At 43.2% G+C, this 24,102-nt stretch overlaps 1 protein-coding gene across 2 annotated transcripts in view; it reads left to right on the top strand.

Moving 5' to 3' along the window:
• The window catches only part of LOC311102521 (FERM domain-containing protein 6-like), a 54,715-nt gene extending 32,486 nt beyond the window's left edge, over window positions 1–22,229 (top strand). The window contains exons 7-14 of one of the 2 annotated variants that reach the window (XM_084143885.1): window positions 570–725; window positions 819–884; window positions 1,006–1,074; window positions 10,797–10,971; window positions 11,526–11,837; window positions 14,720–14,857; window positions 16,686–16,777; window positions 21,680–22,229. In XM_084143885.1, the coding sequence (XP_084000011.1) occupies window positions 570–725; window positions 819–884; window positions 1,006–1,074; window positions 10,797–10,971; window positions 11,526–11,837; window positions 14,720–14,857; window positions 16,686–16,777; window positions 21,680–21,733 (1,062 nt within the window). In that variant the 3' untranslated portion in view covers window positions 21,734–22,229. Of the gene's footprint in view, window positions 1–569; window positions 726–818; window positions 885–1,005; window positions 1,075–10,796; window positions 10,972–11,525; window positions 11,838–14,719; window positions 14,858–16,685; window positions 16,778–18,597; window positions 19,612–21,679 lie in introns of those variants that run through there. The other variant, XM_084143884.1, reaches the window with a different exon arrangement.
• Window positions 22,230–24,102: the final 1,873 nt, after the last annotated feature.

The raw sequence follows: 24,102 nt of genomic DNA, 5'->3' as shown, positions 1-24,102 counted from the left end.
TCTCCACTTTGAAGCCAGGAAATTGTTGTACAATCAGGAATGGTACATAAATACCTCCTCTCAGGGTGTTGTCTAACTAGTTCTGAGTGAGTGACTGGTTCAGGAGAAACGCCCCAGAAAAATCCTTCTTTAACCGGTCTCCTCCCCTTCATCTACACTGATTTTGAAGTGGATTTAACAAGTGACATCAATAAGGGATCATAGCTTTCACCTGGATTCACCTGGTCAGTCTATGTCATGGAAAGTGCAGGTGTTCTTAATGTTTTGTATACTCAGTGTATAGGGAATAGGGTGGACGATGCCTTTAGTGCCCAGCTGGACGATGCCTTTAGTGCCCAGCTTGACGATGCCTTTTGGGAAGTAATATCATTATGTGAGACATCTGTCTTCCCCTGGGCGGGGGGTTTCATCAACCTCCATTAACCCCACTGGCAAGCCTTCCTTCCTTCTGCCAGTGAGCTGACATCAGAACCAGCAGCTAGAGTTCACACTCCAATGAGATGCTTGTATGAGAGAATTCCTTTGTCACCACACTGAAACCAGCCTATATGTCTGTCTCTCTCTTCCAGGTGATAGCCAAGCGAGGCCGAGACTACATCCTGAGACACATCCCCAACATGCACAAAGACCAGTTTTCCCTCACCGCCTCAGAGGCTCATCTCAAATACATCAAGGAGTGTGCCCAGCTGGATGATGTCACAGTCCACTACTACAGACTCTATAAGGTCAGAGGTCAACCTGGACACACACACACACACACAAACACACACACACACACACACAATTAACTTACCAATAAACTTCTATCTCTTCCCCAGGACAAAAAGGATGTGGAGGCTTCCATGACTTTAGGACTGACCTTGCGTGGGATCCAAATATTTCAGGTACAGTAGTAAGGATGAAGTGGGTGTGATGGTGGGTGTGATGGCTAAATGTGTCTAGGTCATGTGTTATTAATGTGTATGGTTCATATGATGATTTATATAATGTTTCTGTTTCTCTCAGAACGTGGGGACAGTGAAACAGCTCCTGTATGATTTCCCCTGGACCAATGTGGGCAAACTGGTATTTGTGGTGAGTAGAGCCATGGAGATGGTACAGTGAGGGAAAAAAGTATTTGATCCCCTGCTGATTTTGTACGTTTGCCCACTGACAAAGACATGATCCGTCTATAATTTTAATGGTAGGTTTATTTGAACAGTGAGAGACAGAATAACAACAAAAAAATGCATGTCAAATATGTTATAAATTGATTTGCATTTTAATGAGGGAAATACGTATTTGACCCCTCTGCAAAACATGACTTAGTACTTGGTGGCAAAACCCTTGTTGGCAATCAGAGGTCAGACATTTCTTGTAGTTGGCCACCAGGTTTGCACACATCTCAGGAGGGATTTTGTCCTACTCCTCTTTGCAGATATTCTCCAAGTCATTAAGGTATCGAGGCTGACGTTTGGCAACTCGAACCTTCAGCTCCCTCCACAGATTTTCTATGGGATTAAGGTCTGGAGACTGGCTAGGCCACTCCAGGACCTTAATGTGCCTCTTCTTGAGCCACTCCTTTGTTGCCTTGGCCGTGTGTCTTGGGTCATTGCATGCTGGAATGCCCATCCACGACCCATTTTCAATGCCCTTGCTGAGGGAAGGAGGTTCTCACCCAAGATTTGACGGTACATGGCCCCGTCCATCGTCCCTTTGATGCAGTGAAGTTGTCCTGTCCCCTTAGCAGAAAAACACCTCCAAAGCATAATGTTTCCACCTCCATGTTTGACGGTGGGGATGGTGTTCTTGGGGTCATAGGCAACATTCCTCCTCCTCCAAACACGGCGAGCTGAGTTGATGCCAAAGAGCTCGATTTTGGTCTCATCTGACCACAACACTTTCATCCAGTTCTCCTCTGAATCATTCAGATGTTCATTGGCAAACTTCAGACGGCCCTGTATATGTGCTTTCTTGAGCAGGGGGACCATGCGGGCGCTGCAGGATTTCAGTCCTTCACGGCGTAGTGTGTTACCAATTGTTTTCTAGGTGACTATGGTCCCAGCTGCCTTGAGATCATTGACAAGATCCTCCCGTGTAGTTCTGGGCTGATTCCTCACCATTCTCATGATCATTGCAACTCCACAAGGTGAGATCTTGCATGGAGCCCCAGGCCCGAGGGAGATTGACTGTTATTTTGTGTTTCTTCCATTTGCGAATAATCGCACCAACTGTTGTCACCTTCTCACCAAGCTGCTTGGCGATGGTCTTGTAGCCCATTCCAGCCTTGTGTAGGTCTACAATCTTGTCCCTGACATCCTTGGAGAGCTCTTTGGTCTTGGCCATGGTGGAGAGTTTGGAATCTGATTGATTGATTGCTTCTGTGGACAGGTGTCTTTTATACAGGTAACAAGCTGAGATTAGGAGCACTCCCTTTAAGAGTTTCCCTCATTAAAATGCAAATCAATTTATAATATTTTTGACATGTGTTTTTCTGGATTTTGTTGTTGTTATTCTGTCTCTCACTGTTCAAATAAACCTACCATTAAAATTATAGACTGATCATTTCTTTGTCAGTGGGCAAACGTACATAATCAGCAGGGGATCAAAAACTGTTTTCCCTCACTGTATATACTAAGAGGTAAGGCTGGGACGATGCCAGTATCTCGATACTCGTTAGTACGTGGCAAGGAAACAAAACACAAAGCAGATTTAACTGCTTTAGGAAACAGCCCTAATGTTGGAAACAAACATAATTATATTGTCATCCAGTGTCACATTAATTTATTTTCCAAGCTGGTATCATCACAGCCCTACTAAGAGTCATGAAAATTGTGACTTGAGGTTGAGTCAGAGTCCTGGACTCAACACTACAACACTGATGTTTAGTGCCCTAATGTAGTTTAATGGGTAGAGCAGCCTCTCCCGTACATCCCTCATTCCCCTGCTTCCCTCGTTCATAAATGTCAGAAGTCCTTAGGCACTTAGAAGGCTCAGGGGAGTCTTTCTCTTTCTGGAAGATCTGTTATTTTTTTCACTCATGATTCCAGCCGTGACGTCTTTGGAGCTTGAAACCAGTCCTGACTTATGGCAGTTGTTAGTGAAAGTTCAGCTCTTACACAGACAACAGTTGTGGAAGTAGTGACACAGAGCTCCTCTTCTCTGTTGGGTCTTCTTACCCCTAGCTGCTACAGTCACTTCACTACCATAAGGCACTGTTCCCCAACTGGCGGGGCCCTCAGGGGATTTTATTTGGCACTGCAATTTTTTATTCTTGTTTTTGGACAGAAAATACTGTTAAAACACCAGAAATTCATCTCAAATCGATTTGAATTTTGGAAATTTGTCCCAAAGTATTCTCACGCATAAGAGGTGTGTGTGTGTGTGTGTGTGTGTGTGTGTGTACACTGAAACAAAAATATAAACATAACATGCAACAATTTCAAAGATTTTACTCAGTTACAGTTAATCTTGCAATATCTTCAATTTAAGCCTACTAAAAAGTGTGTGCCCTCAGTCCTGGAGGGAAGCAAAAGTTATTCCCCTACCTAAGAATAGTAAAGCCCCCTTAACTGGCTCAAATAGCCGACCAATCAGCCTGTTACCAACCCTTAGTAAACTTTTGGGAAAATGGTGTTTGAGCAGATACAATGCTATTTTACAGTAAACAAATTGACAAGACTTTCAGCATGCTTATAGGGAAGGACATTCAACAAGCACAGCACTTACACAAATGACTGATGATTGGCTGACAGAAATTGATGATAAAAAGATTGTGGGGGCTGTTTTGTTAGACTTCAGTGCGGCTTTTGACATTATCGATCATAGTCTGCTGCTGGAAAAATGTGTGTTATGGCTTTACACCCCCTGCTATAATGTGGATAAAGAGTTACCTGTCTAACAGAACACAGAGGGTGTTCTTTAATGGAAGGCTCTCCAACATAATCCACGTAGAATCAGGCATTCCCCAGGGCAGCTATCTAGACCCCTTACTTTTTTCAATCTTTACTAACGACATGCCACTGGCTTTGAGTAAAGCCAGTGTGTCTATGTATGCGGATGACTCAACACTATACACGTCAGCTACTACAGCGACTGAAATGACTGCAACACTTAACAAAGAACTGCAGATCGTTTCAGAATGGGTAGCAAGGAATAAGTTAGTCCTAAATATTTCAAAAAATAAAAGCATTGTATTTAAAACAAATCATTCACTGAACCCTAAACCTCAACTAAATCGTGTAATGAATGTGGAAATTGTGCAAGTTGAGGAGACTAAATTGCTTGGAGTAACCCTGGATTGTAAACTGTCATGGTCAAAACATATTGATACAACAGTAGCTAGGATGGGGAGAAGTCTGTCTATAATAAAGCGCTACTCTACCTTCTTAACAACACTTTCAACAAGGCAGGTCCTACAGGCCCTAGTTTTGTCGCACCTGGACTACTGTTCAGTCGTGTGGTCAGGTGCCACAAAGAGGGACTGAGGAAAATTGCAATTGGCTCAGAACAGGGCAGCACCGCTGGCCCTTGGATGTACACAGAGAGCTAACATTAATGATATGCATGTCAATCTCTCCTGGCTCAAAGTGGAGGAGAGATTGACTTCATCCCTACTTGTATTTGTGAGAGGTATTGACATGTTGAATGCACTGAGCTGTCTGTTTGAACTACTGGCACAGCTCGGACACCCATGCATACCCCACAAGACATGCCACCAGAGGTCTCTTCACAGTCCCCAAGTTCAGAACAGACTATGGGAGGCCGACAGTACTACATAGAGCCATGACTACATGGAACTCTTTCCACATCAAGTAACTCATGCCAGCAGTAAAATTAGATTTAAAAAAACAGGTAAAAATACACCTTATGGAAAATCGGGGACTATGAAGCAACACGAACATAGACACATGCATACAAACACATGATAACATACGCACTATACACACATGGATTTTGTATTATAGGTAAGTGGTAGTAGAGTAGAGGCCAGAGGGCACACACTTAATATGTTGTGAAATCAGTTATGAATGTATTGTAATGTTTTTAAAATGTATAACTGCCTTAATTTAGCTGAACCCCAGGAAGAGTAGCTGCTGCCTTGGCAGTTCATCGTTGCGGTGTGTCTAAAATGGAACTGCTTAGTTTTTACAGCTAGCACAGTGTAAATATCATGACGTCTCTGTGAACCAGTTCCTCTAGTATAGCTTTGTGTAATGACAACCTATACCCTATAGATTGATTTAGTGGTACGGTCATCAATGCCACTGTCATGCCATGCCACTTATGATAAGACATCCTGTTTTGCTCCGTCTATGTCCATGTTTAGCCTTTCTATTCATATAGGAAGACTGAGGAAAGCGTGGATGTGGTTTACATGGGGACTAGAGGGGCCTCTTATGGAAGGGACCATCGGTCAAACCCTTTTTCTGAAAACAGACTCTCTCTCCACTGCCACTCCACCCTGAGCACGTCAGCCGGCCCGGCGCTGCAGTAGGCAAGAGAGGGAAGAAGGGATCGGAGCGGAGGGAGGGAGAGAAGGGTGGAGGGACGTGTCAATAAACACGACCAGAAGTTGTGATTGTTAGGGAGTGGATATGGTTTGGTCTATTGGCAGGGCCTGAGTTGTGATGGTCAGGGGCTGGATATGGTTTGGTCTATTGGCAGGACCTGAGTTGTGATGGTCAGGGGGTGGATATGGTTTGGTCTATTGGCAGGACCTGAGTTGTGATGGTCAGGGGGTGGATATGGTTTGGTCTATTGGCAGGGCCTGAGTTGTGATGGTCAGGGGGTGGATAAGGTTTGGTCTATTGGCAGGGCCTGAGCTGTGATGGTCAGGGGGTGGATAAGGTTTGGTCTATTGGCAGGACCTGAGTTGTGATGGTCAGGGGGTGGATAAGGTTTGGTCTATTGGCAGGGCCTGAGCTGTGATGGTCAGGGGGTGGATATGGTTTGGTCTATTGGCAGGGCCTGAGTTGTGATGGTCAGGGGGTGGATAAGGTTTGGTCTATTGGCAGGACCTGAGTTGTGATGGTCAGGGGGTGGATAAGGTTTGGTCTATTGGCAGGGCCTGAGCTGTGATGGTCAGGGGGTGGATATGGTTTGGTCTATTGGCAGGGCCTGAGTTGTGATGGTCAGGGGGTGTCTAGGCTTATTTTCCACCATAATTTGCAAATAAATTCATTAAAATCCTACAATGTGATTTCCTGGATTTTTTCCCCTAATTTTGTCTGTCATAGTTGACATGTACCTATGATGAAAATTACAGGCCTCTCTCATCTTTTTAAGTGGGAGAACTTGCACAATTGGTGGCTGACTAAATACTTTTTTCCCCCACTGTGTGTATGTATGTGTGTGTGTGTGTGTGTGTGTGTGTGTGTGTGTGTGTGTGTGTGTGTGTGTGTGTGTGTGTGTGTGTGTGTGTGTGTGTGTGTGTGTGTGTGTGTGTGTGTGTGTGTGTGTGTGTGTGTGTGTGTGTGTGTGTGTGTGTGTGTGTGTGTGTGTGTGTGTGTGTGTGTGTGTACAGTCATGGTTAAAAGAGAATGACACAAATATAAATGTTCACAAAGTCTGCTGCCTCAGTTTTTATGATGGCAATTTGCATATACTCCAGAATGTTATGAAGAGTGATCAGATGAATTGCAAAGTCCCTCTTTGCCATGAAATTTAACTTAATCCCAAAAAAACATTGCTACTGCATTTCAGTATGAAAATGTATGCACTCACTAACTGTAAGTCGCTCTGGATAAGAGCGTCTGCTAAATGACTAAAATGTAAATGTAAAATTTCAGCCCTGCCACAAAAGGACCAGCTGACATCATGTCAGTGATTCTCTCGTTAACACAGGTGAGAGGGTTGACGAGGACAAGGCTGGAGATCACTCTGTCATGCTGATTGAGTTAGAATAACAGACTGGAAGCTTGAAATCATTGTTCTTCCTCTGTTAACCATGGTCACCTGCATGGAAACACGTGCCGTCATCATTGCTTTGCACAAAAAGGGCTTCACAGGCAAGGATATTGCTGCTAGTAAGATTGCACCTAAATCAACCATTTATCGGATCATCAAAAACTTCAAGGAGAGAGGTTCAATTGTTGCGAAGAAGGCTTCAAGGCGCCCAAAAAAGTCCAGCAAGCGCCAGGACCGTTTCCTAAAGTTGATTCAGCTGCGGGATCGGGGAACCACCAGTGCAGAGCTTGCTCAGGAATGGCAGCAGGCAGGTGTGAGTTCATCTGCACGCACAGTGAGGCGAAGTCTTTTGGAGGATGGCCTGGTGTCAAGAAGGGCAGCGAGGAAGCCACTTCTCTCCAGGAAAAACATCAGGGACAGACTGATATTCTGCAAAAGGTACAGGGATTGGACTGCTGAGGACTGGGGTAAAGTCATTTTCTCTAATTTTCTCTAATGGGGCATCCGGAAAAAAGCTTGTCCGGAGAAGACAAGGTGAGTGCTACCATCAGTCCTGTGTCATGCCAACAGTAAAGCATCCTGAGACCATTCATGTGTGGGGTTGCTTCTCAGCCAAGGGAGTGGGCTCACTCACAACTAAGAACACAGCCATGAATAAAGAATGGTACCAACACATCCTCCGGAGAGCAACTTCTCCCAACCATCCAAAAACAGTTTGGTGATGAAAAATGCATTTTCCAGCATGATGAAGCACCTTGCCATAAGGCAAAAGTGATAACTAAGTGGCTTGGGGAACAAAACATCGAAATTTTGGGTCCATGGCCAGCAACTCCCCAGACCTTAATCCCATTGCGAACTTGTGGTCAATCCTCAAGAGGCGGGTGGACAAACAAAAACCCACAAATTCTGACAAACTCCAAGAATTGATTATGCAAGAATGGGCTGCCATCAGTCAGGATGTGGCCCAGAAGTTAATTGACAGCATGCCAAGGCGGATTGCCGAGGTCTTGAAAAAGAAGGGTCAACACTGCAAATATTGACTCTTTGCATAAACTTAATGTAATTGTCAATAAAAGCCTTTGACACTTATGGAATGCTTATAATTATACTTCAGTATACCATAGTAACATCTGACAAAAATATCTAAAAACACTGAAGCAGCAAACTTTGTGATGACCAATACATTTACGTCATTTAGCAGACGCTCTTATCCAGAGCGACTTACAATACTTGTGTATTTCTCAAAACTTTTGACCACGACTGTATATGTGTGTGTGTGTGTATATGTATGTATGTATGTGTGTGTGTGTGTGTGTGTGTGTGTGTGTGTGTGTGTGTGTGTGTATGTATGTGTATGTGTGTATATATATATATATATATATATATATATATATATATATATATATATATATATATATATATATATATATATATAATTTTAGTCATTTAGCAGACGCTCTTATCCAGAGCGACTTACATATCTTTGAGTGCATACATATTTTTATTTTTTTCATACTGGCCCCCGTGGTGTGTGTGTGTATATACACTAACGTTCAAAGGTTTGGGGTCACTTTTCGAAATAAAAGCAATTTCTTTGTCCATTAAAATAACATCAAATTGATCAGAAATACAGTGTAGACATTGTTAATGTTGTAAATGGCTATTGCAGCTGGAAACTGTTGATTCTTTATGGAATATCTACATAGGCGTACAGAGGCCCATTATCAGCAACCATCAGTCCTGTGTTCCAATGGCACATTGTGTTTGCTAATCCAAGTTTATCATTTTAAAAGGCTAATTGATCATTAGAAAACCCTTTTGCAATTATGTTAGCACAACTGAAAACTGTTGTGCTGATTTAAAGAAGCAATAAAACTGACCTTCTTGAGACTAGTTGAGTATCTGGAGCATCAGCATTTGTGGGTTCGATTACAGGATCAAAATGGCCAGAAACAAATAACTTCTGAAACTCGTCAGTCTATTCTTGTTCTGAGAAATTGCCAAGAAACTGAAGATCTCGTACAACGCTGTGTACTACTCCCTTCACAGAACAGCGCAAACTGGCTCTAACCAGAATAGAAAGAGGAGATCTCGTACAACGCTGTGTACTACTCCCTTCACAGAACAGCGCAAACTGGCTCTAACCAGAATAGAAAGAGGAGTGGGAGGCCCCGGTGCACAACTGAGCAAGAGGACAAATACATTAGTGTCTAGTTTGAGAAACAGACGCCGCACAGGTCCTCAACTGGCAGCCTCATAAAATAGTACCCGCAAAACACCAGTCTCAACGTCAATAGTGAAGAGGTGACTCCGGGATGCTGACCTAGGCGTGTGTGTGTGTTTGCAAAGGGTGGCAATTTGAAGAATCTCAAATATAAAATATATTTTGATTTGTTTAACACTTGTTTGGTTACTAAATGATTCCATATGTGTTATTTCATAGTTTTGATGTCTTCACTATTATTCTACAATGTAGAAAATAGTAAAAATAAATAAAAACCCTTGAATGAGGAGGTGTTCTAAAACTTTCCCCCGGCTTAGACACAGCTTAGACTCTTATGGGTTAATAATAAACTGGTCTTAAATACATCTAAAACTAAAAGCATTGTTTTGAACCAAATATATTCTCTAAGACCTAACCCTCAGATGGAGTTGTGTACAAAGGGTGTGACTCCTAGGAAGCTAATCTCCTAGGTTTAACATTGGATGGTCAATTATGGTCACGTCATATTGACAAAGTTGTTGTGAAGATGGGGAGGGTTATGTTTGTTTATAAAAAGATGTTCTGCGTTTTTGACTGTACTAGTTGTTCAGGCTCTTGTCTTGTCCCATCTTGATTACTGTCCGATAATGTGGTCAAGTGCAGCAAAGAAAGACCTAGCAAAGCTGCAGCAGACTCAAAACAGAGCAGCACGCCTTGCCCTTAACTGCACATACAGAACTAACAACAACATGCATGCCAGTCTTTCCTGGTTGATGAGAGATGAACTGCTTCCCTTCTAGTTTTTATGAGAAGTATTACTGTAATAAAAATTCCAGATTGTCTGCATAATCAAATAACATTCAGCTCAGACACCCATACATACCCCACAAGACATGCCACCAGGGGTCTCTTCACAGTCCCCAAGTCCAAAAATGAATTCATGGTAATGCACAGTATTTTACAGAGCCATGATCGCATGGAACTCCCTTCCATCTCCAATTACTCAAACAGTAAAATTACCTTCTTTTTTTTTATCTCATGGAACTGCAGGGACTGTGAGGGGACACACACAAACACACTCTAACACACGCATACTTTATTTTTTATTGTGTATTATTCTTTTTGTTGTTGAATTGTTTGTATATCATTGTATTTTGAATTTGTGTGACTGTCCTTGTGTGTCAGTGTTGTTACTTCCTGGACCCCAGGAAGAGTAGCTGCTGCTTCTGCAAAAGCTAATGGGGATCCAAATAAACAAATTAGAAAACGTTGAAATGTTTCTGCAGTTTTGTTTGTGTCCCTCAATCTGGAGATTCAGCTCTTGTTTTGGTTGTAAGAAGTGCCGCAGAATAGTTTTCAAAGAAGAGACCGTTCTGTGCTCTCTTCGTCCCCTATTGTGTGTTTTGCCTGTGGGGATATCTGGCACTCTGCCTCTCTAGCAAAGTATCTGAATCCTCTCATGCACCCCCTCTGCAAATGAACGAAGATGCTGAAAATGAACAAAGATGCTGAAAATGAACAAAGATACAACACTCGCACTGATGTCTGTTGAATCACACAGGGTCGTCCCTCCATTATTTTCTCAGGCACAAAGATCTTCCATAATCATAGCGTTAAACATCAATTAATCAATCAGCTGGATGACATGTAGATAGCATGATATCCTACAAGTATTCTAACCCCTATTCCTCTCTCTCTGTTTCAGGGTAAGAAGTTTGAGATCCTGCCGGATGGTCTTCCGTCGGCCCGTAAACTGATCTACTACACCGGTTGTCCCCTACGGTCCCGCCACCTCCTACAGTTGCTCAGCAACAGCCACCGTCTCTACATGAACCTGCAGCCTGTTCTCAAACAGGTCCGCAGGCTGGAGGAGAACGAAGGTAAACTACCTACCTGGCCACACCTACCTGGCCACACCTACTTCTACCTGGCCACACCTACCTGGCCACACCTATCTGGACACACCTACCTCTACCTGGCCACACCTACCTCTACCTGGCCACACCTACCTGGCCATGCTGCCATCTTTCCATACTGGAGAAATTTGACTCCTGGAATCTCCTGGTGTCTCCTGGAATCTCAGCATTCCTTCCCTTAGCCAATTGTAATGTTGATATTAACATTTACATATTAGCAGACGCTGTTTTCCAGAGTGACTTACAGGAGCAATTAGGGTGAAGTGCCTTGCTCAAGGGCACAGACAGATTTTTCACCTAGTCGGCTCGGGGATTCAAACCAGCGACCTTACGGTTACCGGCCTAACGCTCTTAACAGCTAGGCTACCTGCTGCCATATATTCATTTTTTTCAGTCATCTTTCATGTGTCGGGCATATCCATAATGCCTTAGGAGCGAATTCTATATCTGACCAGCTCCTGTAAGGTTCTTTAGCTGTGGTACTGCTGTATCTAACCCTGTCTGTCCCTCCTCTCCAGACAAGAAGCAGTACCGTGAGTCGTACATCAGCGACGCGTTGGAGCTGGATATGGACCGGCTGGACAAGCGTTCCCGGGCCAGCGGCAGCAGCGCCGGCAGCACCGTGTCTCACCTCAAATGCCTGTCTCGCCACTCCACTGCCAGCCACAGCAGCTCACACACCTCGGGGGTGGAGACAGACAGTTTCCTTGCCCCCGGAGGGGCCCTGCACCGGGCCCTGAGGACCTGCAGCTCCTCAACGACTAGCCATGGGAGCTCACACACCTCGGGGGTGGAGAGCGGGTGCAAGGAGCGCATGCTGGACGATGATGGTAAGGCAATCGATTGCACACACGGCAAGGGACATACACATGGAACACACATATACACTGTTTGTCATGCCTTCTCCCCTGCTCCACTAGTGATCATCACTGGCCCTCTGTCTGTCTGACTGTCCCTCCAGAGAATAATATTAGTGTCTGTCTGACTGTCCCTCCAGAGATTAATATTAGTGTCCGTCTGTCCCTCCAGCGATTTAATATTAGTGTCTGTCTGTCTGTCCCTCCAGAGATTAATATATATATATATATATATATTAGGGGGTAGATCAGCTTTAATATTGCAGATAGATTACATACAATGGGGAGAACAAGTATTTGATACACTGCCGATTTTGCAGGTTTTCCTACTTACAAAGCATGTAGAGGTCTGTAATTTTTGTCATAGGTACACTTCAACTGTGAGAGATGGAATCTAAAACAAAAATCCAGAAAATCACATTGTATGATTTTTAAGTAATTAATTTGCATTTTATTGGATGACATAGGTATTTGATCACCTACCAACCAGTAAGAATTCCGGCTCTCACAGACCTGTTAGTTTTTCTTTAAGAAGCCCTCCTGTTCTCCACTCATTACCTGTATTAACTGCACCTGTTTGAACTCGTTACCTGTATAAAAGACACCTGTCCACACACTCAATCAAACAGACTCCAACCTCTCCACAATGGCCAAGACCAGAGAGCTGTGTAAGGACATCAGGGATAAAATTGTAGACCTGCACAAGGCTGCGATGGGCTCCAGGACAATAGGCAAGCAGCTTGGTGAGAAGGCAACAACTGTTGGTGCAATTATTAGAAAATGGAAGAAGTTCAAGATGACGGTCAATCACCCTCGGTCTGGGGCTCCATGCAAGATTTCACCTTGTGGGGCATCAATGATCATGAGGAAGGTGAGGGATCAGCCCAGAACTACACGGCAGGACCTGGTCAATGACCTGAAGAGAGCTGGGACCACAGTCTCAAAGAAAACCATTAGTAACACACTACGCCGTCATGGATTAAAATCCTGCAGCGCACGCAAGGTCCCCCTGCTCAAGCCAGCGCATGTCCAGGCCCGTCTGAAGTTTGCCAATGACCATCTGGATGATCCAGAGGAGGAATGGGAGAAGGTCATGTGGTCTGATGAGACAAAAATAGAGCTTTTTGGTCTAAACTCCACTCGCCGTGTTTGGAGGAAGAAGGATGAGTACAACCCCAAGAACACCATCCCAACTGTGAAGCATGGAGGTGGAAACATCATTCTTTGGGGATGCTTTTCTGTAAAGGGGACAGGACGACTGCACCGTATTGAGGGGAGGATGGATGGGGCCATGTATCGTGAGATCTTGGCCAACAACCTCCTTCCTTCAGTAAGAGCATTGAAGATGGGTCGTGGCTGGGTCTTCCAGCATGACAACGACCCGAAACACACAGCCAGGGCAACTAAGGAGTGGCTCCATAAGAAGCATCTCAAGGTCCTGGAGTGGCCTAGCCAGTCTCCAGACCTGAACCCAATAGAAAATCTTTGGAGGGAGCTGAAAGTCCGTATTGCCCAGCGACAGCCCCGAAACCTGAAGGATCTGGAGAAGGTCTGTATGGAGGAGTGGGCCAAAATCCCTGCTGCAGTGTGTGCAAACCTAGTCAAGACCTACAGGAAACGTATGATCTCTGTAATTGCAAACAAAGGTTTCTGTACCAAATATTAAGTTCTGCTTTTCTGATGTATCAAATACTTATGTCATGCAATAAAATGCAAATTAATTACTTAAAAATCATACAATGTGATTTTCTGGATTTTTGTTTTAGATTCAGTCTCTCACAGTTGAAGTGTACCTATGATAATAATTACAGACCTCTACATGCTTTGTAAGTAGGAAAACCTGCAAAATTGGCAGTGTATCAAATACTTGTTCTCCCCACATACATACATACAGTTGAAGTCAGAAGTTTACATACACCTTAGCCAAATACATTTAAACAATTCCTGACATTTAATCCTAGTAAAAATTCCCTGTTTTAGGTCAGTTAGGATCACCACTATATTTTAAGAATGTGAAATGTCAGAATAATAGTAGAGAGAATTATTTCTTTCAGCTTTTATTTCTTTCATCACATTCCCAGTGGGTCAGAAGTTTACATACACTCAATTAGTATTTGGTAGCATTGCCTTTAAATATTTTAACTTGGGTCAAACGTTTTGTGTAGCCTTCCACAAGCTTCCCACAATAAGTTGGGTGAATTTTGGCCCATTCCTCCTGACAGAGCTGGTGTAACTGAGTCAGGTTTGTAGGCCTCCTTACTCGCACACGCTTTTTCAGGATGAAAAGGATGAACCAGACTTGTGGAGGTCTACAATTATTTTTCTGAGGTCTTGGCTAATTTCTTTTGATTTTCCCATGATGTCAAGTAAAGAGGCACTGAGTTTGAAGGTAGGCCTTGAAATACATCCACAGGTACACCTCCATTTGACTCAAATGATGTCAATTAGCCTATCAGAAGCTTCTAAAGTCATTTTCTGGAATTTTCCAAGCTGTTTAAAGGCACAGTCAACTTAGTGTATGTAAACATCTGACCCACTGGAATTGTGATACAGTGAATTATGGGTGAAATAATCTGTCTGTAAACAATTGTTGGAAAAATTACTTGTGTCATGCACAAAGTAGATGTCCTAACCGACTTGCCAAAACTATAGTTTGTTAACAAGACATTTGTGGAGTGGTTGAAAAACGAGTTTTAATGACTCCAACCTAAGTGTATGTAAACTTCCGACTTCAACTGTGTATATTAATCTCTGTCCTTCCAGAGATTAATAGTAGTGTCTGTCTGTCCCGCCAGAGATTACTATTTGTGTCTGTCTGTCCCTCTAGAGATTGATATTTCTGTCTGTCCCTGCAGAGATTGAGATGTTAGTAGACGACCCTAAAGACTATGAGGAGCTCCATGAGCTGACCCTGGAGCTGAACCAGGACCTGTGCATCCACATCACTGAGGACATGCTGAACATGTCCCCTGACCAGACCAACGGATACTCGGGTACATACAACCACTGTCTTACCTTATCTACCCAGACCAACAGATACTCCGGTACATACAGTGGGGAAAAAAAGTATTTAGTCAGCCACCAATTGTGCAAGTTCTCCCACTTAAAAAGATGAGAGAGGCCTGTAATTTTCATCATAGGTACACGTCAACTATGACAGACAAATTGAGAAAAAAATATCCAGAAAATCACATTGTAGGATTTTTTCTGAATTTATTTGCAAATTATGGTGGAAAATAAGTATTTGGTCACCTACAAACAAGCAAGATTTCTGGCTCTCACAGACCTGTAACTTCTTCTTTAAGAGGCTCCTCTGTCCTCCACTCGTTACCTGTATTAATGGCACCTGTTTGAACTTGTTATCAGTATAAAAGACACCTGTCCACAACCTCAAACAGTCACACTCCAAACTCCACTATGGCCAAGACCAAAGAGCTGTCAAAGGACACCAGAAACAAAATTGTAGACCTGCACCAGGCTGGGAAGACTGAATCTGCAATAGGTAAGCAGCTTGGTTTGAAGAAATCAACTGTGGGAGCAATTATTAGGAAATGGAAGACATACAAGACCACTGATAATCTCCCTCGATCTGGGGCTCCACGCAAGATCTCACCCCGTGGGGTCAAAATGATCACGAGAACGGTGAGCAAAAATCCCAGAACCACACGGGGGGACCTAGTGAATGACCTGCAGAGAGCTGGGACCAAAGTAACAAAGCCTACCATCAGTAACACACTACGCCGCCAGGGACTCAAATCCTGCAGTGCCAGACGTGTCCCCCTGCTTAAGCCAGTACATGTCCAGGCCCGTCTGAAGTTTGCTATAGTGCATTTGGATGATCCAGAAGAGGATTGGGAGAATGTCATATGGTCAGATGAAACCAAAATAGAACTTTTTGGTAAAAACTCAACTCGTCGTGTTTGGAGGACAAAGAATGCTGAGTTGCATCCAAAGAACACCATACCTACTGTGAAGCATGGGGGTGGAAACATCATGCTTTGGGGCTGTTTTTCTGCAAAGGGACCAGGACGACTGATCCGTGTAAAGGAAAGAATGAATGGGGCCATGTATCGTGAGATTTTGAGTGAAAACCTCCTTCCATCAGCAAGGGCATTGAAGATGAAACGTGGCTGGGTCTTTCAGCATGACAATGATCCCAAACACACCGCCCGGGCAACGAAGGAGTGGCTTCGTAAGAAGCATTTCAAGGTCCTGGAGTGGCCTAGCCAGTCTCCAGATCTCAACCCCATAGAAAATCTTTGGAGGGAGTTGAAAGTCTGTGTTGCCCAGCGACAGCCCCAAAACATCACTGCTCTAGAGGAGATCTGCATGGAGGAATGGGCCAAAATACCAGCAACAGTGTGTGAAAACCTTGTGAAGACTTACAGAAAACGTTTGACCTGTGTCATTGCCAACAAAGGGTATATAACAAAGTATTGAGAAACTTTTGTTATTGACCAAATACTTATTTTCCACCATAATTTGCAAATAAATTCATAAAAAATCCTACAATGTGATTTTCTGGAGAAAAAAAATCTCATTTTGTCTGTCATAGTTGACGTGTACCTATGATGAAAATTACAGGCCTCTCTCATCTTTTTAAGTGGGAGAACTTGCACAATTGGTGGCTGACTAAATACTTTTTTTCCCCACTGTACAACCACTTGCTGTCTTCATTCACCCTGTCTTAGGACAGCCTCCTATCTCAGTGCGTCAGTGAGACTGGTTGAATTGAACTTGGCTGGGAGGTCAACGGATGGTGTTGTAGTAGTATTAGTTGTTGTTTTTTTATGAATGTCCTCCGCTCTGTCTGCACTGTAGGACTCATAGTGAAGGACGTCCGCTCATCCACCTCCAGTTCCTCTGAGACCGTGGTCAAGATGAGAGGCAAGAGCATCGAGTCTCTTCCTCAGGTCAGTGACAGTTACGACATATCCTGTTTGGTACTGACTAGGGATGTTAACAGTTAACCGTTTTTCCCGGTTAGCCAGCAAAATACATTTGACCGGTCATGCTTATCGGCCTATAGGTTAATTTGCATAATTGAGTGGACTTAAATTGATGTGTGTGTATTTTCGTTAGTTCGTCAGGCATCTTATTTACCACACGCGCACAGCAATATGCTACATGAGCGGAAATAAAATCACCTGTCGGACAGCGAGAGCTGTTCTATTGGTTTTCATATCCATTTTATTTCGTTGTCGAGAAGCCAAAGGCACCTTCCTAGTCATATTAGCAACCCATCCTAGTTGTTGCATTTTAGATCCTCTTTCTTTCTAAGTTTCTAACAGATATTTTCATCTCTCACACATGGAGCTGCTGGCATCTGGTTCGCTGTTTAGAACAGTGTTTTTCCCCGCGAATTGCATTTTGGCAAATGTTGGAAATGTTTTTAATTGGCTGCTTTGTTACAGTAGTTGTATGTTCAGTAACAGCCTTTAGGCTGTGAGATGATTGGCTCGCTACTGTTGCATGATTCAAGTAAGCTCTATAATGAAACATCTGTTCCTTGTATGCACACATAGTATTTTCAAATCAAATCAAATTGTATTTGCCACATGTGCCGAATACAACAGGTGTAGACATTACAGTGAAATGCTTACTTACAAGCCCTTAACCAACAATGCATTTTTTTAAGATAAAAAAAAAAAAAGTGTTAAGTAAAAAAGATAAAAGCGAATAACTAAAGAGCAGCAGTGAAATAAATAACAGTAGGGAGGCTATATACAGGGGGGTACCGGTACAGAGTCAATGTGATGGGGGCACCGGCTAGTCGAGGTAATTGAGGTAGTATGTACATGTGGGTAGAGTTAAAGTGACTATGCATACATAATAAACAGAGTAGCAGCAGCGTAAAAGAGGGGTATGGGGTGGGGTGGGGGGGACAATGCAAATAGTCCGGGTAGCAATGATTAGCTGTTCAGGAGTCTTATCGCTTGGGGGTAGAAGCTGTTGAAGCATTTTGGACCTAGACTTGGCGCTCTGGTACCGCTTGCCGTGCGGTAGCAGAGAGAACAGTCTATGACTAGGGTGGCTGGAGTCTTTGACAATTTTGAGGGCCTTCCTCTGACACCGCCTGGTATAGAGGTCCTGGATGGCAGGAAGCTTGGCCCCAGTGATGTACTGGGCCGTACGCACTACCCTCTGTAGTACCTTGCGGTCGGAGGCCGAGCAGTTGCCATACCAGGCGGTGATGCAACCAGTCAGGATGCTCTCGATGGTGCAGCTGTAGAACTTTTCTGAGGACCCATGCCAAATCTTTTCAGTCTCCTGAGGGGGAATAGGCTTTGTCGTGCCCTCTTCACAACTGTCTTGGTGTGTTTGGACCATGATAGTTCGTTGGTGATGTGCACACCAAGGAACTTGAAGTTCTCAACCTTTTCTGTTGGTCATTTAACTATTTGGAACAAATTTCACAGTTTGTTAACTGGTTAATGAGGGTCAGTTAGTTGGCAGCAAAATTGACCGAAATGTGCATCCCTAGTACTGACATTTTTCATTTTAGTTATTTAGCAGACACTCTAATCAAGAACGACTTACAATCAGTGCCTTCAACTAAAGTAGATAAAACAATTTAGATCACTTATTCCTTTAAAATATCAAGTAAAACCTTGAAATATCCGCTCTCTGGCTAGAAATAGTAAGGGAAAAGGCAAGCAGTTTTTACATAGTAAAAAACAAAACGGAATACATTTACTGATTGTTTTAGTTTTCCTTCTGTGCCGTTCCCCAGACGTCAGTGTGCGGGAAGCCTCAGACGTCGACGGACCGCCACAGCCAATCCCTGGACGATGTGCGTCTCTACCAGAAGGGCTGCCTCCAGTGGGCGGAGCTATGCCAGGACACTGCCCACAGCTACACCTTCGGCTGTGCCCAGGAGCTGAGTGACAGCAGTGGATACCAGGGCAACCTTGCCGAGCAGTGCGCCGGTATCCGCGGTGACCAGCTTGACGGCTTCCCCATCAAGAGGACCAGCAAGTATTTCTCCCTGGAGCTGACCAACGAAGAGGTCCCAGAGTTTGTGGTGTGATGGATGGACGGTGGAAACAGGGGTGAGGATGAATGGGTGAGGCAGAAAAGGGTGGCTTCAAGACCCCTGCTCCCCTGCCTCCACCGCTCAGACTTGTAGGTGCCTCAGGAAACCGAATGGGACGAGAGAAGAGGGTTGGAGGTTTGGAGAGGTGATACTTGGTTATCTGTCTATTGCCATAATCTGTGTCAGCCATAACAGCCATCAGCACTGGACTGGGAAGAGTCAGATGGAGGTTAAAAGCCCTACATCACCAGAGAGACAAATAACTGACAGTGAAAGCCCTTTCGGAGGTATCTTTTGCCGAAACTGGAATAATAAAAAAAGGATAAACCTTTTCTGGGTTTCAAGAAAACCTGGCTGCATCTTTTAATCAGACCGATAATGCTCCACAGTGACACTCTGGTTGGGAATGGAGTGTCAAGGGCCAAGTAAGGGAACGCCAAGGAATACCTCACCCTTTAATTATACAACCTCCGACCGTCTGCGTTTCCAAAGCATGTACTCTCTCCAGAAAGGTTTTTGGATCTGAATCTAGGGTGCGTTTGCCTACTATGACTTTACTAATGCAGTACACACACACACACACACACAGCCACACACACACACACACACACACACACAGCCTACATCTAAATGTTCTGCCCCTACAAAAATAAGGAACACTGTCATTGATAGTGAAGCTATATGTGCTATGAACCAAAGACAAGTTACATTAAACAAAAGATAAAGTCTTCATGTCCACATTATTATTATTATTATTATTATTATTATTATTATTATTATTATTATTATTATTGTTGAAGTGTGTAACCAATCAATGAAATGATACAGCTTTGTGAGTCCATGACATGATATTATGAAGTCACAATGAGCAGGTTCTGGATTGATCCAGAATCTAGAGGTTGATCCAGAATCTAGAGGTTGATCCAGAATCTAGAGGTTGATCCAGAAGAGGTATCAGAACCTTTTAGAAGAAGGAACTCTGATGTCCTGCATCTCCTTTCCCTCCCTCTGTCTCCAGTATGCAGTATGTATGATATGACATAATCTCAGAGCCCACAACCAAATCCAGCATGCGCTAGTCTGAGATTAGACATGACACGCCACTTCTCCTTTCTTTGCCAGGAAGTGCAATGTGCCAACAGTTCCCATGTAGAGCTGTTTCCTAGTGTGGTGACTAGACTGCTATTATGAACACACCCCACGTGCCTTCATTACACCTATGCATGTCCTGAACCACAACCGTGCCTTGACAATCAGTCCCAGCTTCTCGCTAAGCAACACAACACACCCACACGAATCACGGAGATCAGTTTTTAAGTCATAAGGTACATTTGAAACTCTTCTGTAACTTTATTGTTGGTCAGCAGTACATTTGGTATTTAATCAGACTTTAAAAATCATTATTCAAACAGTTTTAGCTGATTTAACCAGTAATCAATGAAGGGGATTACCCCTATAATGATGTGATCTACCATCCCTATCCTACCATCCCTATGACAGACATATTTGAATCTGTGGCAGTTAGTTTCCTGTCATGTGACATGTAGCACTGACAACGTCATTGGCTGTTTCAGGACTTCCTGACGAAGTCATTGGCTGTTTCAGGTCTGCTCTGTTGCTTGGGGCAGGATGAGTTTCTACATGCCCTCACCTGTCTGTCTGTGTGCAGAGCTGAGAAAAGTCCAGATGGAATCCACATACACAAAATGGAGTTGGGTTGGGTTTAGGCCAACTCTCAAACTGGCATTTGACTTTGTTCTTTCTGTATGCTGATATTTTTTTATTATTATTATTATTCACTCGGTTGTCTTTGTTAGTTTTGATTATTGTCTATTGTTTGTTTTGTCTCAATTTATTATTTCAAACTGGAACTTGTTACAACATTTGGTTTCTTTTCATTTTATCATTTTAGCTAATTGGAAGTTGAAAGTAATATTTTTTGAATGGATAATTTTAGAACAATGAGATTAGTTGTATATGTTGAAAATGTATTATTTGTGTGCAGTTGATGTCTGTCAGTATTATAAGCAATGTACATGTATGTGAGAAAATTCACGTAAAAAATATTGTGCCCCTTTTTACCCAGCGATAGTCTCATTTCATCTTACAGTAGCTGAAGAAAGTTGATGCTTACTGATTTTTACATTACTCAGTTAATTCGCCAAGAGCTAAACAATTTTCACAAGGTTTGAAACCCACAACTACACAAATCATGTTCGTATAAAGACAGCTTTATTATACCTTACTATGTGTGGATCCAGGCAAGGCTGTCTGGCCTCTTTTTCTATTAGATTTTGTCATAGAGAGTTCTAACTAATAAATCTCCAAACCATACCTATTCAATATAAATAGAAAGTAGAGTATGTCTTCCAAATGTCTTTCACACAGTACTTTTGCATTTCTACCCCACTCAGTAAACCTTATTGAGAAGACCGTGTCAGTTTCATTAACCTCCTCATTTCATGTATGGTAATAGTACATTATGCATGTACATTTGTATTCCAACCCTCATTCGCGTTATCTAATATCTCTGGAGTAATGAACAAAACAAAATGCTACTTCATGATGTATTTGGAATTCTAGACCACTGTGTACCTCAGTTAAGTAATCGTTTTGGATCAACATTCTAGCTGAGCTTTTCCATTGCTGCTCAAGGGACCTATGTTCTAGAACCTTCTAGAGCCCTCTAAAATAACCTTCTAGAACCTTTTAGAATGTTCTAGAAGTAGCTCTGCTGTGGTAGAGTGGTGAGACCTGACAGTTCCACTTCTCTTCACAGCTGGTCTCATCAGCTGGACACATTGGCCTAGAACCACAGAGCAAGACATCTTGATCTAGAACCACAGATCAGGCCAAGGCAGCAAGACGTGATCGTTGGAAAGAAATGTGTACTAATGAATACACTTATGAATTTGATATTGTTGTGTGATTTCAAAGTAACAGTGTATGCTGTAACATTTTATTTCTAACGAGATGTTACTAGCTTCTCTATTTTTACTCTTATTTCTACTTATTAATAATGGGTATCCGAGCAAACAAAGACTTGTTCAAATGTTGAAATATTTTTCTGGTAGATTATTGATGTTCTATGCTATATAAACCCAGCGTGTGTCCAGATACACCACCATTAAAACAGAACAACAACCTGAAAACCTTTTTGTTAAACTCTCTCCTTTGGTGACTTTGCCTCTATACACATCCATACTGTGTGTCTGCCATAGTCCTTTCTGTGAAAGGATCTCCCTTCAGGAAAAAATGAATGATTTAGTTTTTTTGTTAAACCCTGTTGTAGTGAAACAATATTCAATAAAAATGTACATTTATTTGCCTAAGCCAAGCTGTCCTGACCTCTCTGATGTTTGGTCAATGTTGTGCAAGCCATTCTGATACACTGAGTACAAAACATTAAGAACACCTGCTCTTTCCATGACATAGACTGACCAGGTGAAAGCTATGATCCCTTATTGATGTCACTTGTTAAATCCACTTCAATCAGTGTAGATGAAGGGGAGGAGACAGGTTAAAGAAAGATTTTTAGGACTTGAGACAATTGAGACATGGATTGTGTATGTGTGCCATTCAGAGGGTGAATGGGCAAGACAAAATATTTAAGTGCCTTTGAACGGGTTATGGTAGTAGGTGCCAGGCGCACCAGTATGAGTGTGTCAAGAACTACAAAGCTGCTGGGATTTGCACGCTGAACAGTTTCCAGTGTGCATCAAGAATTGTCCACCCAGCCTGACACAACTGTGGGAAGCATTGGAGTCAACATGGGCCAGCAATCCTGTGGAACGCTTTCAACACTTTTTGTAGAGTCCATGCCCCGACGAATTGAGGCTGTTCTGAGTGCAAAAGGGGGAGGTGCAACTCAATATTAGGAAGGTGTCCTTAATGTTTGGTATACCCAGTGTATAACAGACGGAGCAATGAAAACAGAGTCAAACGCAGTGCCCTATTCAAATACTTTAAACATTATACTTGTTTTTGATAGCGGCTATTTTGAAGAACGGTCCATTTGTAATGACTGCTATGCGGCTGTTTTTCCCTACTAAACTTGGTTGAATGCACCACTGACAGTAAGCTGGTTGAATGCACCCTGACAGTAAGCTGGTTGAATGCACCCTGACAGTAAGCTGGTTGAATGCACCCTGACAGTAAGCTGGTTGAATGCACCACTGACAGTAAGCTGGTTGAATGCACTGACAGTAAGCTGGTTGAATGTACCTCTGACAGTAAGCTGGTTGAATGTACCACTGACAGTAAGCTGGTTGAATGCACCCTGACAGTAAGCTGGTTGAATGCACCACTGACAGTAAGCTGGTTGAATGCACCCTGACAGTAAGCTGGTTGAATACACCACTGACTGTAAGTTGGTTGAATGCACCACTGACAGTAAGCTGGTTGAATGCACCACTGACAGTAAGCTGGTTGAATGCACCACTGACAGTAAGCTTGTTGAATGCACCACTGACAGTAAGCTGGTTGAATGCACCATGACAGTAAGCTGGTTGAATGCACCACTGACAGTAAGCTGGTTGAATGCACTGACAGTAAGCTGGTTGAATGTACCTCTGACAGTAAGCTGGTTGAATGTACCACTGACAGTAAGCTGGTTGAATGCACCCTGACAGTAAGCTGGTTGAATGCACCACTGACAGTAAGCTGGTTGAATGCACCCTGACAGTAAGCTGGTTGAATACACCACTGACTGTAAGTTGGTTGAATGCACCACTGACAGTAAGCTGGTTGAATGCACCACTGACAGTAAGCTGGTTGAATGCACCACTGACAGTAAGCTTGTTGAATGCACCACTGACAGTAAGCTGGTTGAATGCACCATGACAGTAAGCTGGTTGAATGCACCACTGACAGTAAGCTGGTTGAATGCACCACTGACAGTAAGCTGGTTGAATGCACCCTGACAGTAAGCTGGTTGAATGCACCCTGACAGTAAGCTGGTTGAATGCACCCTGACAGTAAGCTGGTTGAATGCACCACTGACAGTAAGCTGGTTGAATGCACTGACAGTAAGCTGGTTGAATGTACCTCTGACAGTAAGCTGGTTGAATGTACCACTGACAGTAAGCTGGTTGAATGCACCCTGACAGTAAGCTGGTTGAATGCACCACTGACAGTAAGCTGGTTGAATGCACCCTGACAGTAAGCTGGTTGAATACACCACTGACTGTAAGTTGGTTGAAT

The sequence above is a fragment of the Coregonus lavaretus genome (genome assembly GCF_964263955.1).
Source record: "Coregonus lavaretus genome assembly, chromosome: 27".
Classification (NCBI taxonomy): Eukaryota; Metazoa; Chordata; class Actinopteri; order Salmoniformes; family Salmonidae; genus Coregonus; species Coregonus lavaretus.
Note: the sequence above shows the minus strand (reverse complement) of the source record. Positions and strands in the feature narration are given on the sequence as shown.